Below are 22,645 nucleotides of genomic sequence, written 5' to 3'. Positions count from 1 at the left end.
CCAGGAGTTCCGCTCAGCCGATTTGAATGATTTTAAAGTTTTCGATTCCTATTGATAGGGAGACATGCTGATTAGTTTTTGTCAAAAGTTGGTTCAGCCGTTTTAGAGATGCGATGCAAAGAGTGCAGAAAATAGGAGTGCATAATTTGAGAGAACGGAGCATCCGATTTGAATGATTCAAAAAACGTTCCACTTCTATTGACGTAATGAAGAATTGATTAAGTTTATGCAAAGGCAGGTCCAGTCGTTTCGGAGATTCAAAAAAAGAATGAAAAAAAGCCATTTGGCGGTCGAAAATCAGATATATTGTAATTTGAATTAACCGATATGAATGGCTATCAAAATTTTTCAAGAAATGTTAAAATTTATAGAAGCAATAAAATAATGTTGGTTTTCCAAAAAAAATGATGTTCTCAAAAAATTTCTGAGTTTTCAAAAAAGCAATTTTTTTATATATTCAAATTTGTGTTATGTTTAGAAAAATTCAAAATTCTCAAAAAACAATCCAATATTTCTTTTCTGAGATCTTATAAAATTTTAAAATTACGATACGGGAAGTTACTGCAATTTGCCTTGAGGCACAATGCCATGCACCACTAGTTAAGTTTTGTACGTTATTTAGAAATTTTTAAAATAGACAAGAAAGTCAGAGTAACGCCATTATTAGAACATGAAAATTTTTGAAGTAGCTATACCTTCATTGACCATCCGATTTATTAGACGTGGTGGAACCGTCATGACATGTTGTAGATATGCATTTTTCATTACCGGAAACATTTTCAGGGATCTTTGATCTACTTTATTAAATAAGAATATAATAAATTTGAGGTAAATTTGTAAAGTAAAATATTTATTTATGTAAAAATATAGACACTAGATTAGTCGTTCACGATATAATTTTTGTAGAGAGTTCTTTTGTTAAAATTGCTAGCTAGATATAACTAAAACATTGGTAGATAATGATTTTGAGTAAAAGACCTTACACAATAAGGTAGTGTAAAGTCTATGTTTTCAGTTCCAAAATCAATGAGCAATATGAGCAATTTACAAAAGATTATTTGTATTAAAACAATACAAAGATTCTGATTAGAAAATAATGGTTAGACGTCTTTTTCAGTAGTAGACTCCAGGTGAGGATGATTCCTACTTAATTTCATATAGATATTATATTGTTTGCAATTATTTTAACTATAAATTTTATCCGATTATTAGTTATTAACAAAAAATAACTGTCAGATTTCAATAATACTAAACAAAACACATACTACTCTTTATTATAATTTTGTTATGAATTTTATCTGTAATTTAAATATTGAGATTTGAGTTATTTTTTTATCTGATATTTCTTTAAAATTGTAATAGATTAAAACATTTAATAGTATTTTCAATTTTTTTTAAATTAATAGTTTTAATATAAATATATTTAAATATGCCGCCAAAAAAGAAAGCTCCTGCTAAAGCCAAAAAAGAAGGAGAAGAAAAATTGACACAGCTAGATAAAACATTTTACGAACTTGAAATAGCGGAGATCAATAGAAGGTTTATACTTGATATGATTATCGGAATTTTCTCACTTAGGAATATATTATTTTACACTTTTTATGAAATTATTGTCCAAGAATCACGTCTTGTATAGTGTCATGATAATGATACAATAGTCCCATATTATGTGAATAATAATATTAATTATCTTTGTGTATGAAATTCAAAAGAAAACTTACGAGAAATTGAACAAAGTCGACGATTTTGGGCACACTGATCAACCGATTTGAATAATTAAAAAAAATCGGTTCGTATTGATGAGGAGTAGTGTTAGAACGATAGTATCGATACTGAGTAAGTATCGATACTTTGACTTCGATACTGAGTACTTTTGGAATCGATACTTCGGGCAGATTCTTTTGGCGGTGTCGATACTTTGCGCTGATTCTACTCAAAAAGTATCGGCTTATTTTTGACCCCACCAAAAGTTCGACCGCATTTTATGAACACCACTCATTCTCCGCTCTTCATAGATAACGAACGAAACAGGCGATAAGTCGAGTGCGATATGGTTTTTGTTAAAGAATATGAATGCCCCCAGTTCGAAGCCACTGATTAACAATAAATAAAAGAATTAGAGTTCAAGATTACTGTAGGTCCATAATATAATTTCTGTTACTTCCGAGAACATATGTTTATCAACGATAATAAGTTTTGTATATTTTATGGAAAAATCTTGTCTGCGAAATTGCCGCGGCGTAAATGAATACTTTCGTCACGAAACAATACTATTATTTAATTAATGAGTATTTTTCCTTTTGAAATAAATTAGCCGATACTAAATTCATAAATGAATATTTTTGTCACAAAACGATACTGTTATTTAATTATTGAGTATTTTTTCCTTTGAAATAAATTAGCCGATACTAAATTCATAAATGAATACTTTCGTCACAAAACGATACTATTTTCTAATTACTTATTGAGTATTTTTCCTTTTGAAATAAATTAGCCGATACTAAATTCATAATTGAATACTTTCGTCACAAAACGATACTATTTTCTAATTATTGAGTATTTTTCCTTTTGAAATAAATTAGCCGATACTAAATTCATAAATGAATACTTCCGTCACAAAACGATACTATTTTCTAATTATTGAGTATTTTTCCTTTTGAAATAAATTAGCCGATATTAATATTATAAATGAAAACTTTCGTCTCAAAACCATAGTATTATTTAATTATTGAATATTTTTCTTTTTGATATAAATCGAATTTGAAATTAGTATCGAAAAATTATTGTTTTAAACTTCTCAAAATATTGAAAATGACGCTGATTTAACAGCATCAAGTACAGGCAATATAATTTATCATAATATTGGAATTTGATCTGTAGAGAATTTTAGACCTCTCTTGCACTTAAGTTTAATTTTGGTGAAAAGTACTCATTATTCGATACTGAGTAGTATCGATACTTTTGCCGCGATTCTTTTTTGGTATCGATTCTTTGCCGCGATTCTTTTTTCAGTACTCGGTATCGATACTTTGCCTCGATACTTCTAACACTAATGAGGAGACGTGCTTATTAGTTTTTGCCCGCCGTTTATATGATACGGGACAAAAAGTGCAAAAAATAGAAATTCAACTTTAAAAAACAAAGTGCCCGATTTTAATCATTCAAAATACATTTTACTAGTATTGACGGAATGAAGATTTTACTTAATTCTTCAGATATCAAATTATCAGATATTTTATATAGCTTTTAACAATGAGTAAAAATGTATCATTTTCTGGGTTTCATAACAAGATTTTTAGTTGTTAAAGTTTACTTACATATTTCAAACAAATGTTCTCGACATCTTTGACAGTACGGATCTACCGATTGGAATGATTCAAAAAAACATTCGATTCGTAATGACCGCGAAAAGTACTGGTTAGTTTTTGCGAAAGGCACGCCTAGCCGTTTTGGAATACTGAGCGCAAAGTGTGTAAAAATGGTCTTTCAGTTGATTTTAAAAACATTTTGCTTGTTTTGGATTTATTTCAAAATTATCAAATAATTTAAAAATTTCCAAAGAAGTTCAAATTTTCAAAAAAAAAATTGAAAAAAGTTATCGTAAATATACACATAAATTGTTTCTAGAATACGCTCGTCACCCAATTTACAGTATTTTCATAATCTATTGGAAAATATTTCAAACAATTTTTATTAATTATTGAATAATTTTTTATTAATTATTGATATTTCTATTTCTCGAATGTTTAATTATGGTACGGGAAGTTCCAGCAATTTTCCAAATAATTTAGATGAAAATCTGTAGCGGGTTGCCAACACGCATCGCGGCTTGTCAACACGCATCACATGTTACTGGACAGATTGGCCCATATATTGACAGCACAGAAAAAAAACAAAAAATAAATTGAAGTGTCAGATCGGACACGGTTTTTGTCTCTCCCTAGTCGAACTTGCCAAAATGTATAATTTTCAAAACCTTTCTTTTTCTATTATAAATAAGAAAATACCAATCACATTTTATTAACGATAAGTATGACAACACATAGTGTCGTGGATATTAATCATATATAAAATAAACGAAATATAAATAATATTTTATGAAATTTATTATGACTATAATTTGTACAATTCCGGTATTTCTACAATATGGAGCACGCCTCCATATTTTGGTGACCCCGAGAGTGAACTAGTAACACACATACAAGAAGGTAAGAAGATCAAGACATATTTTGAAGTAGCACAAAAAAAAATAAATTGAAGTCTCAAGAATTACTAAGAAAAGAATTTTTAAAAATATAAATAATTATTATAAATGGCTCACAACCGCCATAACTAGAAGAACATTCTAATCCTACAACTGAGACTCCGACCACGCACTTCAAGATCAACAACAACACGTGCTCAATAAATCACTTATTATCATGGTAAATAAGTCGATAATAAGCACCATGGCAGCAGACAGGGAGCAAACAATTTGGCAACCGCCACATACACTCAACCGCTAACTCACCAGCGAAGGGCCACATACAATCAACCGCTAACTCACCAGCGAAGGGCCACATACAATCAACCGCTAACTCACCAACGAAGGGCCACATACACTCAACCGCTAACTCACCAGCGAAGGGCCACATACACTCAACCGCTAACTCACCAGCGAAGTGTCAAATATACTCAGCCGCTAACTCACCAGCGAAGGGCCACATCTACTCAACCGCTAACTCACCAGCGAAAGGCCACGTAAGCAATCAACAAACTCAACAAGCCAACACGGCATTCAAAACGGCCACGGCCACAAACAAATAAAATTTAGCACACAATCTCAACCAAAAGAAATTTACAAGGAAGTTCAAGAATGGTAGTCAGAGATGCGAAACAATCTTTTTCATTAGGGCGGAGTGATGTAGCGGGTTGCCAACACGCATCGCGGCTTGTCAACACGCATCACATGTTACTGGACAGATTGGCCCATATATTGACAGCACAGAAAAAAAACAAAAAATAAATTGAAGTGTCAGATCGGACACGGTTTTTGTCTCTCCCTAGTCGAACTTGCCAAAATGTATAATTTTCAAAACCTTTCTTTTTCTATTATAAATAAGAAAATACCAATCACATTTTATTAACGATAAGTATGACAACACATAGTGTCGTGGATATTAATCATATATAAAATAAACGAAATATAAATAATATTTTATGAAATTTATTATGACTACAATTGGTATTAATATGGACCAAGCCTCCATAAATCTGATATTGAATTTTCTACAACTTAAGCTTGAATTATTTTTTCAAGACTTGCTCGGTTGCGGGCCGAAAATGCTGAACTTGTGCAGAAAAATGTAGATCTCCAAACAACCGTGGAAAGCAATACTGTCGATGCCGAAGATGTCATCGAGCACCTCAAACGAGTTGCAGATAATGCTGTTAGAGAATCTGAAGAACAGAGAGTAAGCAGTTTTCTTCTCTTTTAGATTAGTTTTATGCGACGATCGTCCGAGCTGTTTCTTTGTAATTACTAGACAAGTGCAATGCTCTTCATACTTTTTTAACCAGCAAATCTGAACCGATTTAATTAAAAAACTGTTCGAAAGATATCAGTTGGGAATCGTGGTTATTAGTTTTGGGTAAAAATTGCCGAATCGGTTTTTCGTAATTGATTGTCGATTTTAATGAAACTTGACGATAGAAGTAAAAAAAAAAAAATTTTAGGAACATACTAAAATATTACCATCGTTTTTTATCTATGATTACGATAAGTCCTACAATAAGTCCTTTAATTTTAAAAATTCATCAACGTTTGTTAAAATGAGCAGAGCTTCTTTGATATGGTTCAAAATTTGGCCCATTATCGACGTTTTTCCAAAAATGGTTTCGATTCACTCGCGTTGTTAGTTAACAGAAAAGTGCAACATTTTTGACTAAGTTTTCGTGAAAAAATGTGAACTGAGAGACCGATTCTGCCGCATAACAGAAAAATGTTACGGCAAGGCCATGTTACGCTCCGACTTTCATACATTATGCTAATGAATACAGTCAAAATGTCATGTCTTTGCTGTTCATTCAGGCGTTTTACACATAAACTGCAACGTCACTCGTATGTTATGGAGTTATATCAGAAACACACTGTTATCTAACATCGTTTTTTTGACATTTGTGCGGCTTTTAGGTTATGTTTTCTATCAGACAACCTGAGAAATTCGCCTGACTGCACACCAACCGCATGGTTTTTGTCAATATTAGTATGGAAAGTTCTTCATAACATGACCTGGTCATACCATTTTTCTGTTCGGTCCCTGAATTTGGAAATTTACAAACTATTGAAAAGATATCATTTGTAGATCAGTTTCTTTCAAAGAATGGTTAGGTCGTTTTTTTGTACATGTGAAAATTGATGTTTTAAGATGTTTTATTTATTGAGATTATATTTTTGATGCATTTTATATATTTAATTCATATAAGTAAATTCTTGAAATTTATTTTCTTTTATAAAATTTTTAAAATTTTCTGAATAACCAAATTTTTTCCAATAAATTCCTGAGTAACTTCTATGAAAAATAAAACTTCTACGAAACTATATCTTAGTAATTAATAATTTCATTTTAATATATAAGTATTTGAGTTTCATTAAAGTTATTATATATATTTTTCAGATAAAGCTGATAGCACTGCAACAAGAAAAAAATGACGAATCAAATGAATTCAAGAGGCAGATGGAAATAGCTCATAATGATTATAGGCAAATGCATGAGCATTTATCTAATGATAAAAAATTGCTAGCTGGAAAACTTAATAGTTTAGAAGAATTTCGTATAATGCGTGACGATCTTATGAAGAAGTTTGCAATGCAAGAGAAGTTTATTGAGGAACGAGAAAAGGAATTTCAGAGAACCATTTATAACTTGGAGAGACAGCATGTAAGATCTTTTGCCATTTTTGAAAGATTTAGAGTAATAAACAAAAAAAGAATTAGAATGTATCGAATGCACTTTACCATTAATTTAATATAATAGAAGATTATAAACTTAATATATTTTAGATACTTGCAAAAGATCGTCTTAAAACGGAGATGGAGCAGCGTTTATACAAATTGTCATGCGATTTTAAGAATTCCGCTGAACTTTGCATCGCTGATACAACGAAACGAGTGATTCGTGAAAATATTTATATCAATAATGAAATGACGAATATGATAGAAACTCATCGCAGGTGTGTCTCATTTTGATGTATCTTAAGGGGGAAAGTCCATATAGACGCATAAAAATAGGTCATATTTTAAAAATATTTTTAAGCGTGATGGAATTATTTTATTGTTTTTTAACTTTAACACAACTTTATTTAACGCTTTTAGAGTACAAAAAAATATTTTAATTTTTTTTTCAAAATGGCGGCTCGGGATAACCTTTTGCCGACTGCCTCCGACGCGAGGTCCCAAACTGCTCCATTTCTCACTCATCAATCGTCGATCTGAAAAAAAAAAAAATTAATGTTTTCTTTTGAGAACATATTAATGGAAAGCATAAACCTATAAAATTTAAAAATAAGTATAAAATTCAATGAAAAACAAGCCTTTGAAAGAAAATCTGTATTTATGGCTATTTTTTTGACATTTTGGACCCCAGAAAATACTTTATCAACGCGAAAGATCTAAAAATTTAGGTTTATCCTTCCGATAATAGTATAGAGAAAGGCCTCACCAAATTTCAGACAAATCGATTAATAACTTTTTGAGTTACAACACGAGCAGTTTTTAAAAATGCAGTTCCGAGATAATCGCGTTTAAAGATTTAGTATAGGAAAATGACGAGTTTTAGTTACTTACCGATTAATCTGCAATCCCAGGTCCATACAATAGTCCTTCCTTATCTTCAAAAAGCTGATTTTCTGTAAGTTGTTGTTGTTTGCGAGCTGTAGGAGCATCTTTTATTTGTGAAAGGTTCCTACGATCCTGTCAAGTTATTCGCATCTCATCAGTATTATCAGCATATGCTTTAGCATAAGTATCAACAAATTCAAGAATTTCAGAAGGTTCATTATTCTTAATATTGAACTAAAACCTTCATTAAATATCCTAGCTGCAATATATGAAATTTGAACTACCCTTTGTCCACAATGGTGATAGTCGCCAAACTGTCGCGTTGAAACTTTCATTCGCGTTTGCGTATGATCACCAAGGCATCGTTCAAGTAAATCATCTTTGGACAAATCTTTATAAATTTGTGAAAGATGCTGTTTCATTTCTTTACCAAGTAATGGAGCTAAATGTACGTCTAGAGTCTTGACCACTGGCACTTTCATTATGACTTGTACTGGCGTCAATTTTTTCACCAGCTTTATCAGTAAACTGATTGCTCTGATAACGTCTTTTTTAGTGTTGTTGCGTGCAATATTACTTCGCTTACCTTTTAGATAATTCGGCATTTTTACGTATTGAAATGAACTGAACACTACGAATTTTCCAGCTAAACTAACTATATTTCTCGACTAACTTTTGTTCGTATACCAATATTACACATGTGATAGGGTACATAGAAGTGTTCTGGTTGTAGGACAAAAGAAGTATTTCCAGTTATTATAATGGAAGAGACCTTTTTCACTTGTGATTTAACAATACGCTTGATCGCTTGACAATGCGCACTCCGGCCCGCCCCGTTATGTTAGCTATAACTTTGTTAATATAAGAGATTTTTTTTTTTCGACTCGTCAATATACGCTCAACATACTATTCTTGCAGATTATCGAAAAAAAATCATTTTTTTTGAAAATGTTATATGGACTTTCCCCTTTAATTCTTAATAGGAATTATAGACAGTTGTCGTTATAGTAAACACATATTTAATTATAAACTTTGCAACTATGCTGTACTCTTTCGAAGAAGATTCTCAAAATTTTCAAAGCCATGAACTATCCGAAAGAAAAGGTTATGTCAGCAAATTTGATTTATTAATTTTATTTTTTAAAAAGTTTCGAGTTTGAATTCTAGACAATATTAGAATACCCCGTGTTCGTGGTTTGAATCGTTTGCCAAACTAGCTGTAAGTGGAATTCTGTCTTAAGGCAATTAGGGCATCGTGCCATTAGGGCAAATTGCTGGAACTTCCCGTACCAAAAATTATTATTATTTTTTAAAACAATTAACATTTTTGAAAAAAAATTACTTTGAAAAAATTAGATTTTTGAGAAACTATAAATTGGACAAAAAATTTTTTTTTCTTTATTTTCACATATTGTGGAAGATCTGAACTTTCAATCGTACTGCTTTAACTACATAGGGACAAAATATAAAGCGCGTAAGCGCCGCGTCGCTGTCTAACGCATAAGCATTGGTACGGAACCGATAGGAATGTTAACAAAATGTATACTTATTGTTAATTAAAATCTCTATAAAATGTCTGATAATTTGATGTGCATATGTCTAATGATCATTTTTGACCGCCAAATGGCTCTTTTTTTTACTTTTTCCTTTATATCTCCGAAACCGCTGGACCTACCTTCATGAAAGTTGTATCGATTTTTCATCTTGTCAATACAAATAAAATGTTTTTTGAATTATTAAAATCGGACGCTCCGTTCTCTTAAAAACTGAGTTACCGTTTTCGGAACTTTTTGCCCCGTATCTTCGGAACGGCTTGACCTGCCTTTGCCAAAAACTAATCAGCACGTCTCCTTATCAATACGAATCGAATGTTTTTTGAATTATTCAAATCGGTTGATCCGTGTTCCCGAAATCGTCGACGAAAATTTGTATCCGCACATACATACACACACATACATACATACACACACACATACACACACACACACACACACATACATCCATTTTTTCTGAGGTATGCCAAAATGTTCAGAAACCTCTGAAACGTAAAGATATATAAAAATTTTCATTTTCGATTTTTTTGCGATTACTATAACTTGCCCTACGGGAAGTTAACAATTGAAATTGATGATAAAATTAAATAATGACTTCCGTTGATTGTCTTGGAAACTGAGTCTATTGATTTTCAGTAATTATGATTAATATTGTTCATTTGTAATAAATGGCTAAACAAATTTTTATAAATAGCTTGCTCGATAATTATTTTTTATCATCAGTCCAAACGCCACGAAAGAATCTAGTTCCTCGAAATTGGTCCAAACGAATCTAGTTCCTAATTTTATTTTTCTAGAATTTCTATCTGTAGCAATGATCTCTGGATCAAAATTTGCATTTATAAATGTTTCGATAATTCTATTTAGGTCGTGATTTTTCTGTAATACGTTAATATATTTCATCTTGCCCTGACTAAAAAGTGGTCATCGTCTGATCTGAGGCTGTGTTAATTATGATAATATTTTTTCAATAGATTTGTTGGAAAATTTTTCCTTTTCCTGGTTTCACTAAGTATAGGTATATATTTGAACGTCAAATAATAAGAAGATTTACATCTTCGACAATAATTATTATGGAATTTCGTCGCCAAGCTTATTGCTGTATTAATTATTTGACCATAAAGTTTCTAGCTTCAAATTTTGTTTTTTCAATGAGGTGCTTCTTGTTTATACCATTGGCCAATAACTTATTTTGTGGAACAGTTGGAATCATTGTCTCGTCAAAATTTATATCTATTTATGTGACTTCGTGGCATGAATGTGGATTATCAGCTAATGGTTCCGGATTGCATAACCTTCTTGGTCGACTTGATATCTAGCAGTTGTGTTAAGAGAATTTCACTTGAGATTATCCACAAGCCTTTTGAGGCATACTTTCACGTTACTTTAGGAAATATATCTAATATATCTTGTCAGAAAGAGAATGATCCAGCTCTAGGTTTCCTTCTAGTAGGTTCACAAGCATATTGAACCAATAGTATTATATTCAAATTAAAAAGTTTTCTAAATTATTCATATAGTTTTCAGATTTTATCGGTGAATAATTCAACAATAATATAGCATGAATTTAATGTGGTGATAAAATATGAAATGTTGCTGAAGCACACAATTTTATTTAAAACTTTTCTTTTATTTCAAGATTTTGTTTTAATTATTATGTTCAATTAGATTGGAAGATGAAAATAAAGAATTTAGAGAGCGCGATCAACGAATAAGTGCTCAATTATGGGAAGAGAGTGCTGAGAAAAGGCGTTTGTTTCACTGCAAACGTGTCAGTGAAGAAGTTATACAGAAATTGGAGAATCAGCATGATAAGCTAATGCAAGCACTGAGGGATGCCGAAGTAAATAAAGATGAAAACAGGCAAATCAGGGAGAAATTAGCTCGAGCTGAACATCTTAAATATAACGCTGAACTTAAGGTTAAGTATATCTGGTAATTTATTTTTTTGCGAATATGTTGCGATTATTTTTTTGTTGATGTAATATTTGATACAATTGTCAAATTTATTATTTGTTTCTACTTTAGATTATTACTCTATTTTAATAAATAATGATAAGAACTGTTAGATAGATAATATTAACTACCTGCGATTTTTAAACATTTGTTTAGCATATTTGTGTGACAAGCGGCTCGGCTTTTCCCTAAATTAATGTTATTTTATTTTGTATAATGATTGCTCGATTGAATAAGTGGTTAAAAATAATTCTTATTACATTTTGAAATAGAATCTATGCATTAAATGCTTTTTATTTTTTTATAAACTTCATATTTTTACTTGGATTTTTCGCATAAATTACTGCACTAATCATATTCGTAAATATTCCGTACAAATACGGCTCACATATCTACACAGCCATACATACACAGTACACACACGCTTTTTTCAAATTTGGTCTCATTTGATTCATAATGACTTCGAACGTCGAGAAAATAAAATTAGCAAATTAGCAAATTGGAATTTGTTGCAAACAAACTATTTGGGGAGTTAGTAATGATTTGTTGTAGTATAATAAATAGTATTTGTATGAAACTTCATTGCATTGATAACTATAATTAAATCTTTTTATAATTGTACATTTATGCATGTACATTATTTTATATGTTTTTGATAGGCTCAGAACTTGACAGTTTTATGAGCTTCTTTGGCACGTTTGAGAAGACTTATTGATTTTAGATACGATGCATCAATGCAATCTATATTTTTAAGTAAATGTGGATAACACTACTGCTTGATGTCAAGTTATACGAAATGGGTATCCAACCTGGAGAACCCAGGCTACTAACACTAAGCCACGAGGAAGCATTTGTCTATATGCATACATTGATATTTATCTGAATCTAATAAGAATCTATGATTTAAGGCTTTTTATTTCTATTTATGTTTTCTCGACGTCTCAAGTCTTTCTGAATTGAATGAAACCAAATTTGGAAAAAGAGTGGGTGTGTCCATGCATGTTATTTTATACTTACTTACTTACTTTATATTTCTATGGTAAGTTATAGTAATCGCAAATCTTTGCATTTCAAAGGTTTCTAAACATTTTGACATACCTTAGAAAAAATGGATGTATTTGTGTGCGTGTGTGTAGACGATGACGGGAATACGGATCAACCGATTTGAATTATTCAAAATGCATTCGATTCCTATTAATAAAAAGGCGTGTTGATTAATTTTTGGCGAAGGCAGATCCTGCCGTTTCGAAGATATGGGGCAAAAAGTGCCAAAAATGGTAACTCAGGCGGAGCGTCCGACAAAATTGACAAAATAAAGAAACGGTTAAATTTTTGAAAAGGCAGGTTTTGCGGTTTCGAAGATCGAGTGAAGAAAGTGAAAAAAAAAAGCCATTAGCAGGTCAAAAATGATCATTAGACATATACACATCAAATTATAAAACAATTTGTAGAAATTTTATTAATAAGTATAAATTTTGTTTTTATCCATTAATCTTTGATATTTCTTCTCTAAAACAGCTACGCAGCACGATTGCTTCGAAAAATGTTGTAATTTTTGGTCCGGGAGTTCCAGCAATTTGCCTTAAGGCACTATGCCATGCACCACTAGTTTGATATATTTTTGATAGGCAATCAGAACTTAGCAGTTGTATGAGCTTCTTTGCCACGTTGCTTGCAATGCAATCTATATTTTCGAGTAAATGTGGTTAACACTACTGCTTGATATTAAGTTATCCGAAATGGTTTTCGAACCTGGAACCTTTTATTTGTAAGACCCAGGTTTTTAACACTAAGCCACGAGGAAGTCTTTGTCTATACATACATTGATATTTTTTATGCAACTCAATCAGGTCAGACAGCTGGAGCAGAACCTACATGCGGCAGCCTGCGAGCGCAATCTTCTGCAGCAAAACGCCATGACTTGGATCAGCGAGAGGGTCAAACTACGCGATTGTGTCAAACATTCAACCAATGCTGCAAAAGCAGCTATTACAGCATACAAACAAAAATCAAAGGATTTACCAGAGTAAGAATCTATTAATTTCACAATGCTTTGAAACCATTTTTATAGAATTATATAAAACTAAGTATATAGAAACATCACCAATCCGGAAGAGAAGTGATGCCAATCCAATTTATGCACAATTTGTTTCAAATAATTATTTTTGTATTATAATTGACATTTTTAAAAATATAATGGAAGAGATTTTTGTATACATAGGAATCGTCGATATGGGACGTGTTTTAGTACAAAATCTAGAATATAATAAAAGCTAGGTCCATGAAATCCTAATACTCTCGTTTCGAAATAGTCGTGTTTAAAAAATTAAAATCGTTTTGAAAATGACAAAAATATTTTTGACTTGAACGGGGCCTGGTCAACCTATTATCGATACCACCCCCTCCCCCTTATGGGCATGGATTTTTATCAGTTTCAAATTAAACGGATAATAATATTAAAAATTATTGTAAAAATGCACGTGAATGAATAAGTGAAAAGTAAGGTTTATTATTAAATCTTCTAGCTAATGATGTCCACTAAACATTTTTTCACTAAACAGCATTTCCATTAGGTGTGACACTCATAAATTTCCTCTCAACATTACAGATTATGTACTTGATTATAATAATGGGTAAAAAATCGAAAATGAAAATTTTTGCATATCTTCATGTTGTAACATTTTGGCATATCTTAAAATTAGAAAAATGGATGTATGTGTGGGTTTGTGTGTATGTGTGGAGACCATTTCTCGTCGACGATTTTGGGCGTACGGACTAACCGATTTGAATAGTTCAAAAGCCATTTGATTTCTATTGACGAGGAGACGTGCTAATTAGTTTTTGACGAAGACAGGTCTAGCGGCTTCGGAGATATGGAGCAAAAAGTGCTATGAATGTCGTTTTTAAAAGAACGGATCAACCGATTTGAATGGACCTAAAAACATTCGATTCGTAATGATGCGGAGAAGTGGTGATTGGCAGTTTTTGAAAGAGCTAAGCATCCGATTTGAATGATTTAAAAAACTTTGTCTGTGTTGATAAAACGATTGCAATGGGGAAAGAAATTTTCTATTTAATTTTTTTAGTCTAATGAAAGTTATATTATTTTTAATAATCTATTTGAAAACATTTAATATTCCTCGAATATTTTATAAGGCACGATGTCCTACACCAATAGTTATATTATTATTATAATTAATCCCTGTAGTATTATAATTTTTTTCTTTACTATATCAGTTAGTTGGTTTTAACATAGTCAAAACATTCTTGAACTTATTATAAAAATCTGTATTGATGTTTTTAATGTTGAACATATTTTAAAACATCACCTTCCTGTCAGTTCATCTATGATAAATTGAGGACCTGGAAAAGTTGTGAAAACCACCCAACCAGTTCCAAAGGTTGTAAGAAATACAAAAAATTGTATGCTTGAAGATATCCTTCATCACGTAATAGATTATTGTCATGGGCAATACTATTAACAAATCGACTTATGATCAACTTAACACATTCATTGACTGCTTGTATTTTTTTTTTACTTTTTCGTTGGCGATATAATCTCCTTCTTTGAACAGCTGTAATATCTGTCTTGCCTAAAAATATTTTCCATTTTAATAACTTCAAAATTTCATAGAAACTACGATGTTGTTTTATTATTTTCAAGGAACAGAGCAAAATATTCTTTTGATACAGGCATTTTTCATTAAATCAAGATTTAAATGTTTATTTATCTACGCCGATTTCCTTGTTGATATCGATACGCATACAACGACAGATCTCTATTCACATACGCGACGTCTAATCACAATCGACCTGTATAGAAATGATCTCATCGAGAGCGAATGACGAATCATTGGCCGTAACGCACTTCCGTTGCATTTGTACAAATTTACACCCTAGTCGCGCCTATAGAAATTTTAATTAAAAAAACAAAGAGTAAATTTACACAATTGCGCACTATTATTTATTATTATATTATATATTATATTTATTAATTTGACTATTTTTACAAAAATCGCGCTGAACAAGGAGAAAATTGATGGTCCATGTGGAGATGTGGACCACTTTGGGAATCAATGATCTGACTGAACTTTCAGTTATTTACAATGTGGTTAGGGCTTCCGCAGTCGCTGTACGGAAGAACAATAGTACAGCGGATTTTCACATAAGATCTTAGAATGTTAACAATAATTGAAATTGAATTATTTAAATATTCAATAAAAAATATTCTAGCAGATAATTATATGTACCAGATTTTCTGACAAAAGCTCACTATTTCTTGCGGTAGTTGAGCTCGTTGTATTTGTCCGATTGTTAAGCTGTTTTTTGAACTCGGTATTTGTTTTTGAAGAATTAACAGTATGATATTCGCTATTTATGAGTAATTTTAATGAAATGTTATGAACGTAAAATCTTATCATTTATTTTAATTTTTATTTTAGAAGATTGTTGACAATAATATGCATTCTTGAATCGGCGCTATCCGAGACCGGATTATTGAAAAAATCTTCTTCATTGGCAACCATACCGTCCTTAGGCGTAATATATCGAAACGAGGTGGGTGGGTTGATGCCGTTGTCCGAGGCATGCAAAGAAGAAGCCGTTCAGCGCATAAAAGAACAATATACAAAGAAACCTTCCGAACCAAAAGTTGAAACTCTAAAAGATACTAAAGTCGGTAAGTGTTTAATATTTTTTAATTTTTTATGATACAGGTTCCTAAAATTAAATATTTTATACATTTGTTTTTTGATATCTTTTTAATTTCAGAAACCAATTTTCAAAAAGCGAATTTTTGAAAGGCATAAGAAAACATCTATAAATCACTTAAGTTTACCCTAAACAATAGATTTTAACAATTCTAATGAAATTGCCTATTTAATGCTGCCGTTTAAATTATTAAATTATTTGCAATAATTGTAATTTTTAAAACACTAGATATTTTAACTAGTGGCGCATGGCTTTGTGCCTTATGGCAAATTGCTGGAACTTCTCATACCGTAATGAAACTTTCGAAGACTATTAAATGTTTTAAAATAGAATATTATTATATATACTGTGACTTTCACTATTCGTATTATAAACACAAAACATGAGCTTATTTTGACGATAAGAAGACGATTTATATATATATTTAGAAGAAAAGTAAACAAACTAAGAATTTTATAAACTAAATTGCAAAGTTGAAATTATTTATTTCTAGTATATAAATGAGTTTTAGAATTTTATCTAGCATTAAAATATAAAAACAAACCGTTATCAATATTTAAAAAAAATGTTTTATTTTAAATTTAAAAAATTGCTTTTCCCAAAAACTAATCGTCTTTTCACAAGAAAAATGTTTTTAAATTTTTAGAATCGGATGCTTTGTTCGCCCAAAAATTGTCATATTTTTCACTTTTAACTTCGTATCTGTCTTTGCCAAAAACTAATCACCACGTTTTCCCATCATTACGAATTGAATGTTTTCTGAAATATTCAAATCGGGTGGTCTGTTCTTTTAAAAACATAATTTTCATTTTCTGCACCCTTTGTTAGACTTGTCTTTGCCAAAAACTATTCAGCACGTCTCCCCATAAGTAGGAATCGGTTGCATTTTGAATCATTCAAATCGGTTGAACGGTGCTCCCAATAACGTCGACGAAAAATTGTATCCATACATACACACACATACATACATTCATCCATCTGTTTTAAGGTATACGAAAATGTTTAGAAACCTTTGAAACGTAAAGATATGCAAAAATTTTCATTTTAAAATTCGAATCGAATTGTTAATAACATAGCATGAAAAACCTAATTACAAGAATCTTATAATATGTGCATCTAAGAGATGAGCGTAATAACAATAATTAAGAAATCAAGACTTTTGGAAAACTTAATAAATATATGATATATCAGCTGTACCACGACTTTGTTCGTGTGGAATTTAATATAAAATTTAAGGCATAACCAATCGGTGTGTACTCAAAAAACTGAACAAGATCATTAACTTCATTTTGTGCGAGCGACATTGCAAAAACAGATAGTTGCCTAAGTTACGCCCAATTTTATCAGCTAGCTGCCAGTAGAGAATCCGTCAAAATCGGTTCAACCGTTTCAGAGATTATCTGGAACAAACGGACAGACAGATAAAAATGAACAAACAATGAAAAAGCATCTATTTTAATATTATAAACGGACTCTCCAATTTTATTTATATACTTATATGATAGACAAAATTTAAATTCAATTGAAGTGTAAACGTTAATTTGAACAAGAATTTATATATAATATTGTTTTTATTTTTTTTTGGTTTATTTTTCATAGCAAACTCTACACAGTACATTCAGCTATATATTATTACAGATATATATTATTTGACTGCGTGAGATGGATCGCTATCCAGCGATAGCACCTTCTTAGATTTTAAGTGATATTTTGTAGTAAATCATTGCAGATTCTTTTTTTGAGACGCTTTGGTGGTAAAGGATTTAGCAGATCACACGCTAATTCATTTGGATGACAACTTCGACGAGCCTTGTACCTGGAGCAGTAAAGACTAATTTCTTTTTCTATAGTTGGAATTCTGAGATCTTGATGTATCAACCAATTGAGAACGTATTATGGATCGTTCACGATTTCTTTCAAAATTTTATTTTGGGACCTTTGTAGAATAGTTATGTTCGATTTACTGGCAAGACCCCATAGTTGTAGGCCGTAGGACCATATTGGTTTAATAATTGTCTTGTATATTAGGAGTTTATTTGCTATTGTGACTTGTGATATTTTAAATTATTATTTAAAATTATGTAAAGTAACGATTCTATACTAGAAACACATGTGACTGCGCAAGATATTGGATCTGCAGGTAGTAGAAGCATTGTATCTACGGCATCATCATTAAAATATTCTGGAGAAGAAGGAGAAGAAGAACGATCATCAGAAACATTCTACAGGTTAAATCACCACATATTTTTTTCTTTAAACATTTGATATCAAAAAGACGTGAATCAATAATTTGTTCGAATTTAAAATTTACACAATTATTCAACACGAGGAAAATCTATGCTCGAGCAGACTCGTTCTGTGAAAAATTCATTCAACTGGTTATTTATACGAATTTTTCACAAAATGAGTCTACTAACTGATATATATTAAAAAAAAAAACACTTAATGGGTTTCTTCAAACTTTGATCAAAATCTTACCTAAACTGTGCTAAATCTAATAAAATTGCATTACATTGAAATAATTACCAGAAATAAAATCACATAGGGGTGTATTGAGTATATTTTATTTTTCGAAACTTAATAATAAGCAATAAAATACACAAACAATCACAGAGGGGTTTACAGGGGGATAAGAATCCAATAATCATTGTTCCAATAATCGTTCAAGTGGCCATCACTATGACAAAAATTGAATGTTTGTAAATCATTTCTTTAAAATTCTTTTTTCTTTACAAGAAAAGAACAATTAAAAACATTGTTCAATTAAAGTTAGCAAAATAAATTGAAATTACAATACTTATTCAAAACAAAAGTATTATCAATGGAAGAAATAACGACCAGTGCTATTGAATATCAAACTTCTATATAAATGCGATTCGCCGGCTATTTTATCGTGAATATTTTTCCATACTTCATAGATATTTATTAAGTAAATATTTTACATAATTAATTTGATATAATGGTTATGTAGGATAATATTTTTACAAAATATTTCCATTCATGTGAGAATAACGTTTCGTTTTTTAAGATAATTGATTGCTTCAAATATTTCAGGCGATAAAGATTTGTTTAGCAACAGCCGCGTTACTCGATACAATTATAATTTCGAACAAAAATCATTTCATAAAGTTTATTATTATTTTTTGGTGATTTGAAATGAATTTACATATTCTTATTATTTTTAAATATTGACATTGAAATATTTACGAATTTCAGTGTCGATTTTGCTGGTGAGCTTGATGTATCTAGTGTGTCACGATCTGAATACTTGGATGACGAGAAATTAGCAACATATTACACGTATGTATATTTCTGAAAAATAATTATATGAGTTAAAATAATAGCGCGATGGTTCACAAAAATCAGACGGAGTGTGGGTTCAATCCGGGTGTGGGATATCAACTTTTACTTGGAAATATAGATCTTAAATACATAGATTAAGATGTAAAGTGTAGAAACTCAAATATGTAAATGTCCTTCACTGCGCGTTGCTGCCTCAAATTGAATACTATGCCAGCCCTATTAGATTAATTCTAATAGGCTCTATAAGATAAATTCTAGTAAAATCCGTTGGGTTATCAAAAATATGACGTTAGGACAAGTTTTAACACAATAGCTTATAGGATATGAGGTTCTGTTTGCTTTTAAAACAATATATAGAATACCCATATATAAGATCTATCTATTTATAATTATATAGACAGATCTTATATATCGGTAATTGAATTGTCTGTTAGACACGTAGACACCGAAAGCTTAAGAGGGAGGGGGGGCGTTAGCCCGCTTTGAAGCTTAAAAAAATCGTTTTTTTAGCAATTTTTAGGGAAGGAAATAAACATTTAATTGAAATGAAACTGTCAGGTTTTATTGTTGTATATTTCAACATTTTTCTTATTTTTTTGTATTAAGTATTAAGTATGCGTCATAATATACCGGGTGCAAGCATTTTGAAAAATTTCTTTATATTATTTAAAATGTGTGTTAATTATAACTTTTTTTAAGGTTTTTTAGGTTCACCTAGAAGAGAATTTAATCTTAAATATACTCAATATAATCAATTTTGTCTCGTTTTGATAGAAAGTTAATTTTTTTTTCTATGGAGAAATAAAAAAAATGAAAAACCGAGAAGTTTTCGTTCCGCTTGTATACATGGTTGACGTTTACTCACTATTTTTTCTATAACTCCGAGAATACTTTGAATTTGTTTCTGAAATTTATGGTTTATATTTTTGCATAGCCTGGGAAGACATTTTTGCAAAAAAGTCGATTTTTTGAAACCTTTAAAGCACGGTCCCTCTTTAAGATGGAAGACTAACACTAACATGTAAAGTTTCGACAGCAACAATTTCATCATGTGATTTGAAAACCCAATTGATGACATTTTCCTTATCACTATCGTTATATAAGTCACTAAAGATATGCTATATTAAGTCACCAATGATATGATATATTACTTTTAAAAAATTAAATCTGCGTATGGATTAAAAGATAAAGTTAAAGCTAAAGCTTGGATTATAACAAACTGATAATTTTTTATTTTAATTTATATATATATATGTCATATATACATATATATATATATATATATATATATATATATACATATATTGTAAATATATTTATACAAAATAGAGATGGGATTATCATATCCGAAGCCGGATCGTTTAGCATTTAACTCCACTTCAGAGAGGAGTTATATCCACTTAACAACATTTTTGTTCATTTTATTATAATAATTACTAAGAAATTTATGCATTTCAAATCTCAAATTGACAAAAAACTTGGGAATCAATTTTGTAATTATTTTTGAAGAGAAAATATAGAATTCTTTGACTATGTTTATTTTTATATGAAAATAATACAGTGAACTTTGTATATGAAATAAGAACAAATCTTTGAACTCGGATATGACAAATCCTGTGAGACAACTTCACTCGGATTCACTCCGAGGGAGGAGTTGTATCGGAGTGAAAACTCCGGAGTGAGTTACCCATCTCTAATACAAAATATGTTGCGTACAACGACAGTGATATTTTATTATTTAAATCACCTTTACTTAATAACGAGTAAGCGTAGAGGATTCTTTTTTCTTTTGCCCCGGATAATTACATTTTAATTACATTATTACATTATTAATTATCAATTACATTATTAATGTAAACAAATTAATTTAAATAAATTTATTATTTGCAAACAGAGTTTCTACAATATCTGAAGAGACAGTTACTGCTGAGGATGAAGAAAGTCTTGAGAATGTAGAAGATGATGATGAAGAGAGCAATCCATGATTATTCCAGATTATAAATTTGTATTCTTTTGACATTCATAATCTAAGTTGATTATAAATTATGTAATATATTACTACTTCAGTAACGACTAAAACTTTTAACTAAAATTTAAATTGCACATTTATTTTTATTTTTTATGCAATTTCAGAATTCCGGAATACTCGATTTTGATTATTTTTTAATTTTTCTTTAACTTCCGCAACTATATAAAACGATTATTATTTTTATTGTCTTGTGCAATAATACGTTTTATTATTATGTGAGCTATTAATAATTATTGTTATAGTTATGATTGCATATATTATAAAAATTAGAAATTAATTATAACAGGTATGACGGTATAACAGTTACTATAACGAAAAATCGTCACATTTATAGGTATCTAGTTATTTAATCTAGTAATTTTTTATAAAACCATTTTGTCCATTTAGTACGAACAAAAGGACACATTGGGTAAAAAAATTGGTCGAAATTACTTGTACTGGCATAAGTGAATTGCTTTTAATTGAAATAATTACTATTATCAATAAATAGGTCACCGAAATACATGAGAAAACACATACACATTGTGACAATGACGCCCAATATCTGACAGGATTGTTATTATTGGGGGTTCTTTGTTATACAGTCGCGGGAACGTTGATAAAACTAACCAATTTTTAAATAAGGCCACTGTGTCATTTTGTTCATATATATCATTTTGTCCGTATTTTCCTTAAATTTTCCTTCCTACTATTGTTAATTTTACCCATAACATATCTTAACATAAACGATTTAATTAACTTTTAGTAGTGCAAGTTATTGCAATCGTCCAAAAATCGAAATTGAAATTTTTTGCATATCTTTACGTTTTGAAGGTTTCTGAACATGTTGGCATACCTCAGAAAAAATTTATGTGTGTGTGTATGTATGCATGGATACAATTTTTCGTCCACGTTTTTAGGCGCAAGGATCAACCGATTTAATGATTCAAAAAATATTCGATTTCTTTTGATAGGAATATGTGCTGATCAGTTTTTGGCAAAGGTCGATCCAGCTGTTTTGGAGTTACGGAGCAAAGAGTGCAAAAAATAAAAATCGAGTTTTTGAGAGAACAGCATCCGATTTGAATGATCTGAAAAACATTCATTTCGTAACGATGGGGAGAAGTGGTGATTAGTTTTTGGCAAAGGCGGGTCCAGCCATTTCCGAGATACGGAGGTAGATGTGCAAAAAATGGCAGTTTTTGAGATAAATAGGCATCCGATTTGAATGATTCAAAAAACTTTCTACTTGTGTTGACGAAACGATTAATTTTGGAAAAGGTTTTTTTTCAATTT

General features: G+C 30.5%; 1 protein-coding gene across 1 annotated transcript; it reads left to right on the top strand.

Annotated features, from left to right (window-relative positions):
* Positions 1–1,429: 1,429 nt before the first annotated feature.
* Positions 1,430–21,326, top strand: LOC113367136 (cilia- and flagella-associated protein 157-like). Its single transcript, XM_026608766.1, has 10 exons — positions 1,430–1,539; positions 5,300–5,453; positions 6,657–6,920; positions 7,043–7,212; positions 11,041–11,293; positions 13,179–13,354; positions 15,771–16,006; positions 18,143–18,266; positions 19,255–19,338; positions 21,236–21,326. Exons 1-10 carry the CDS (start codon positions 1,430–1,432, stop codon positions 21,324–21,326), a joined length of 1,662 nt encoding a protein of 553 aa, XP_026464551.1.
* The last annotated feature ends 1,319 nt before the right edge of the window (positions 21,327–22,645 follow it).

Source organism: Ctenocephalides felis, unplaced genomic scaffold, assembly GCF_003426905.1.
Source record: "Ctenocephalides felis isolate EL2017-DRISC unplaced genomic scaffold, ASM342690v1 CF-g0.4_SCAFFOLD_01170, whole genome shotgun sequence".
Classification (NCBI taxonomy): Eukaryota; Metazoa; Arthropoda; class Insecta; order Siphonaptera; family Pulicidae; genus Ctenocephalides; species Ctenocephalides felis.
The sequence above is the reverse complement of the archived record's forward strand: the minus strand, read 5'-3'. Positions and strand labels throughout refer to the sequence as shown.

What these genes read in the sequence shown, in the direction of transcription:
- LOC113367136 (XM_026608766.1), top strand. Translation starts at nt 1,430, where the DNA reads ATGCCGCCAAAAAAGAAAGCTCCTGCTAAAGCCAAAAAAGAAGGAGAA. An exon ending in TCTAAAAGATACTAAAGTCG is followed by an intron (nt 16,007 to 18,142) that starts GTAAGTGTTTAA and finishes ATTCTATACTAG; the next exon opens with AAACACATGTGACTGCGCAA. An exon ending in AAATTAGCAACATATTACAC is followed by an intron (nt 19,339 to 21,235) that starts GTATGTATATTT and finishes ATTTGCAAACAG; the next exon opens with AGTTTCTACAATATCTGAAG.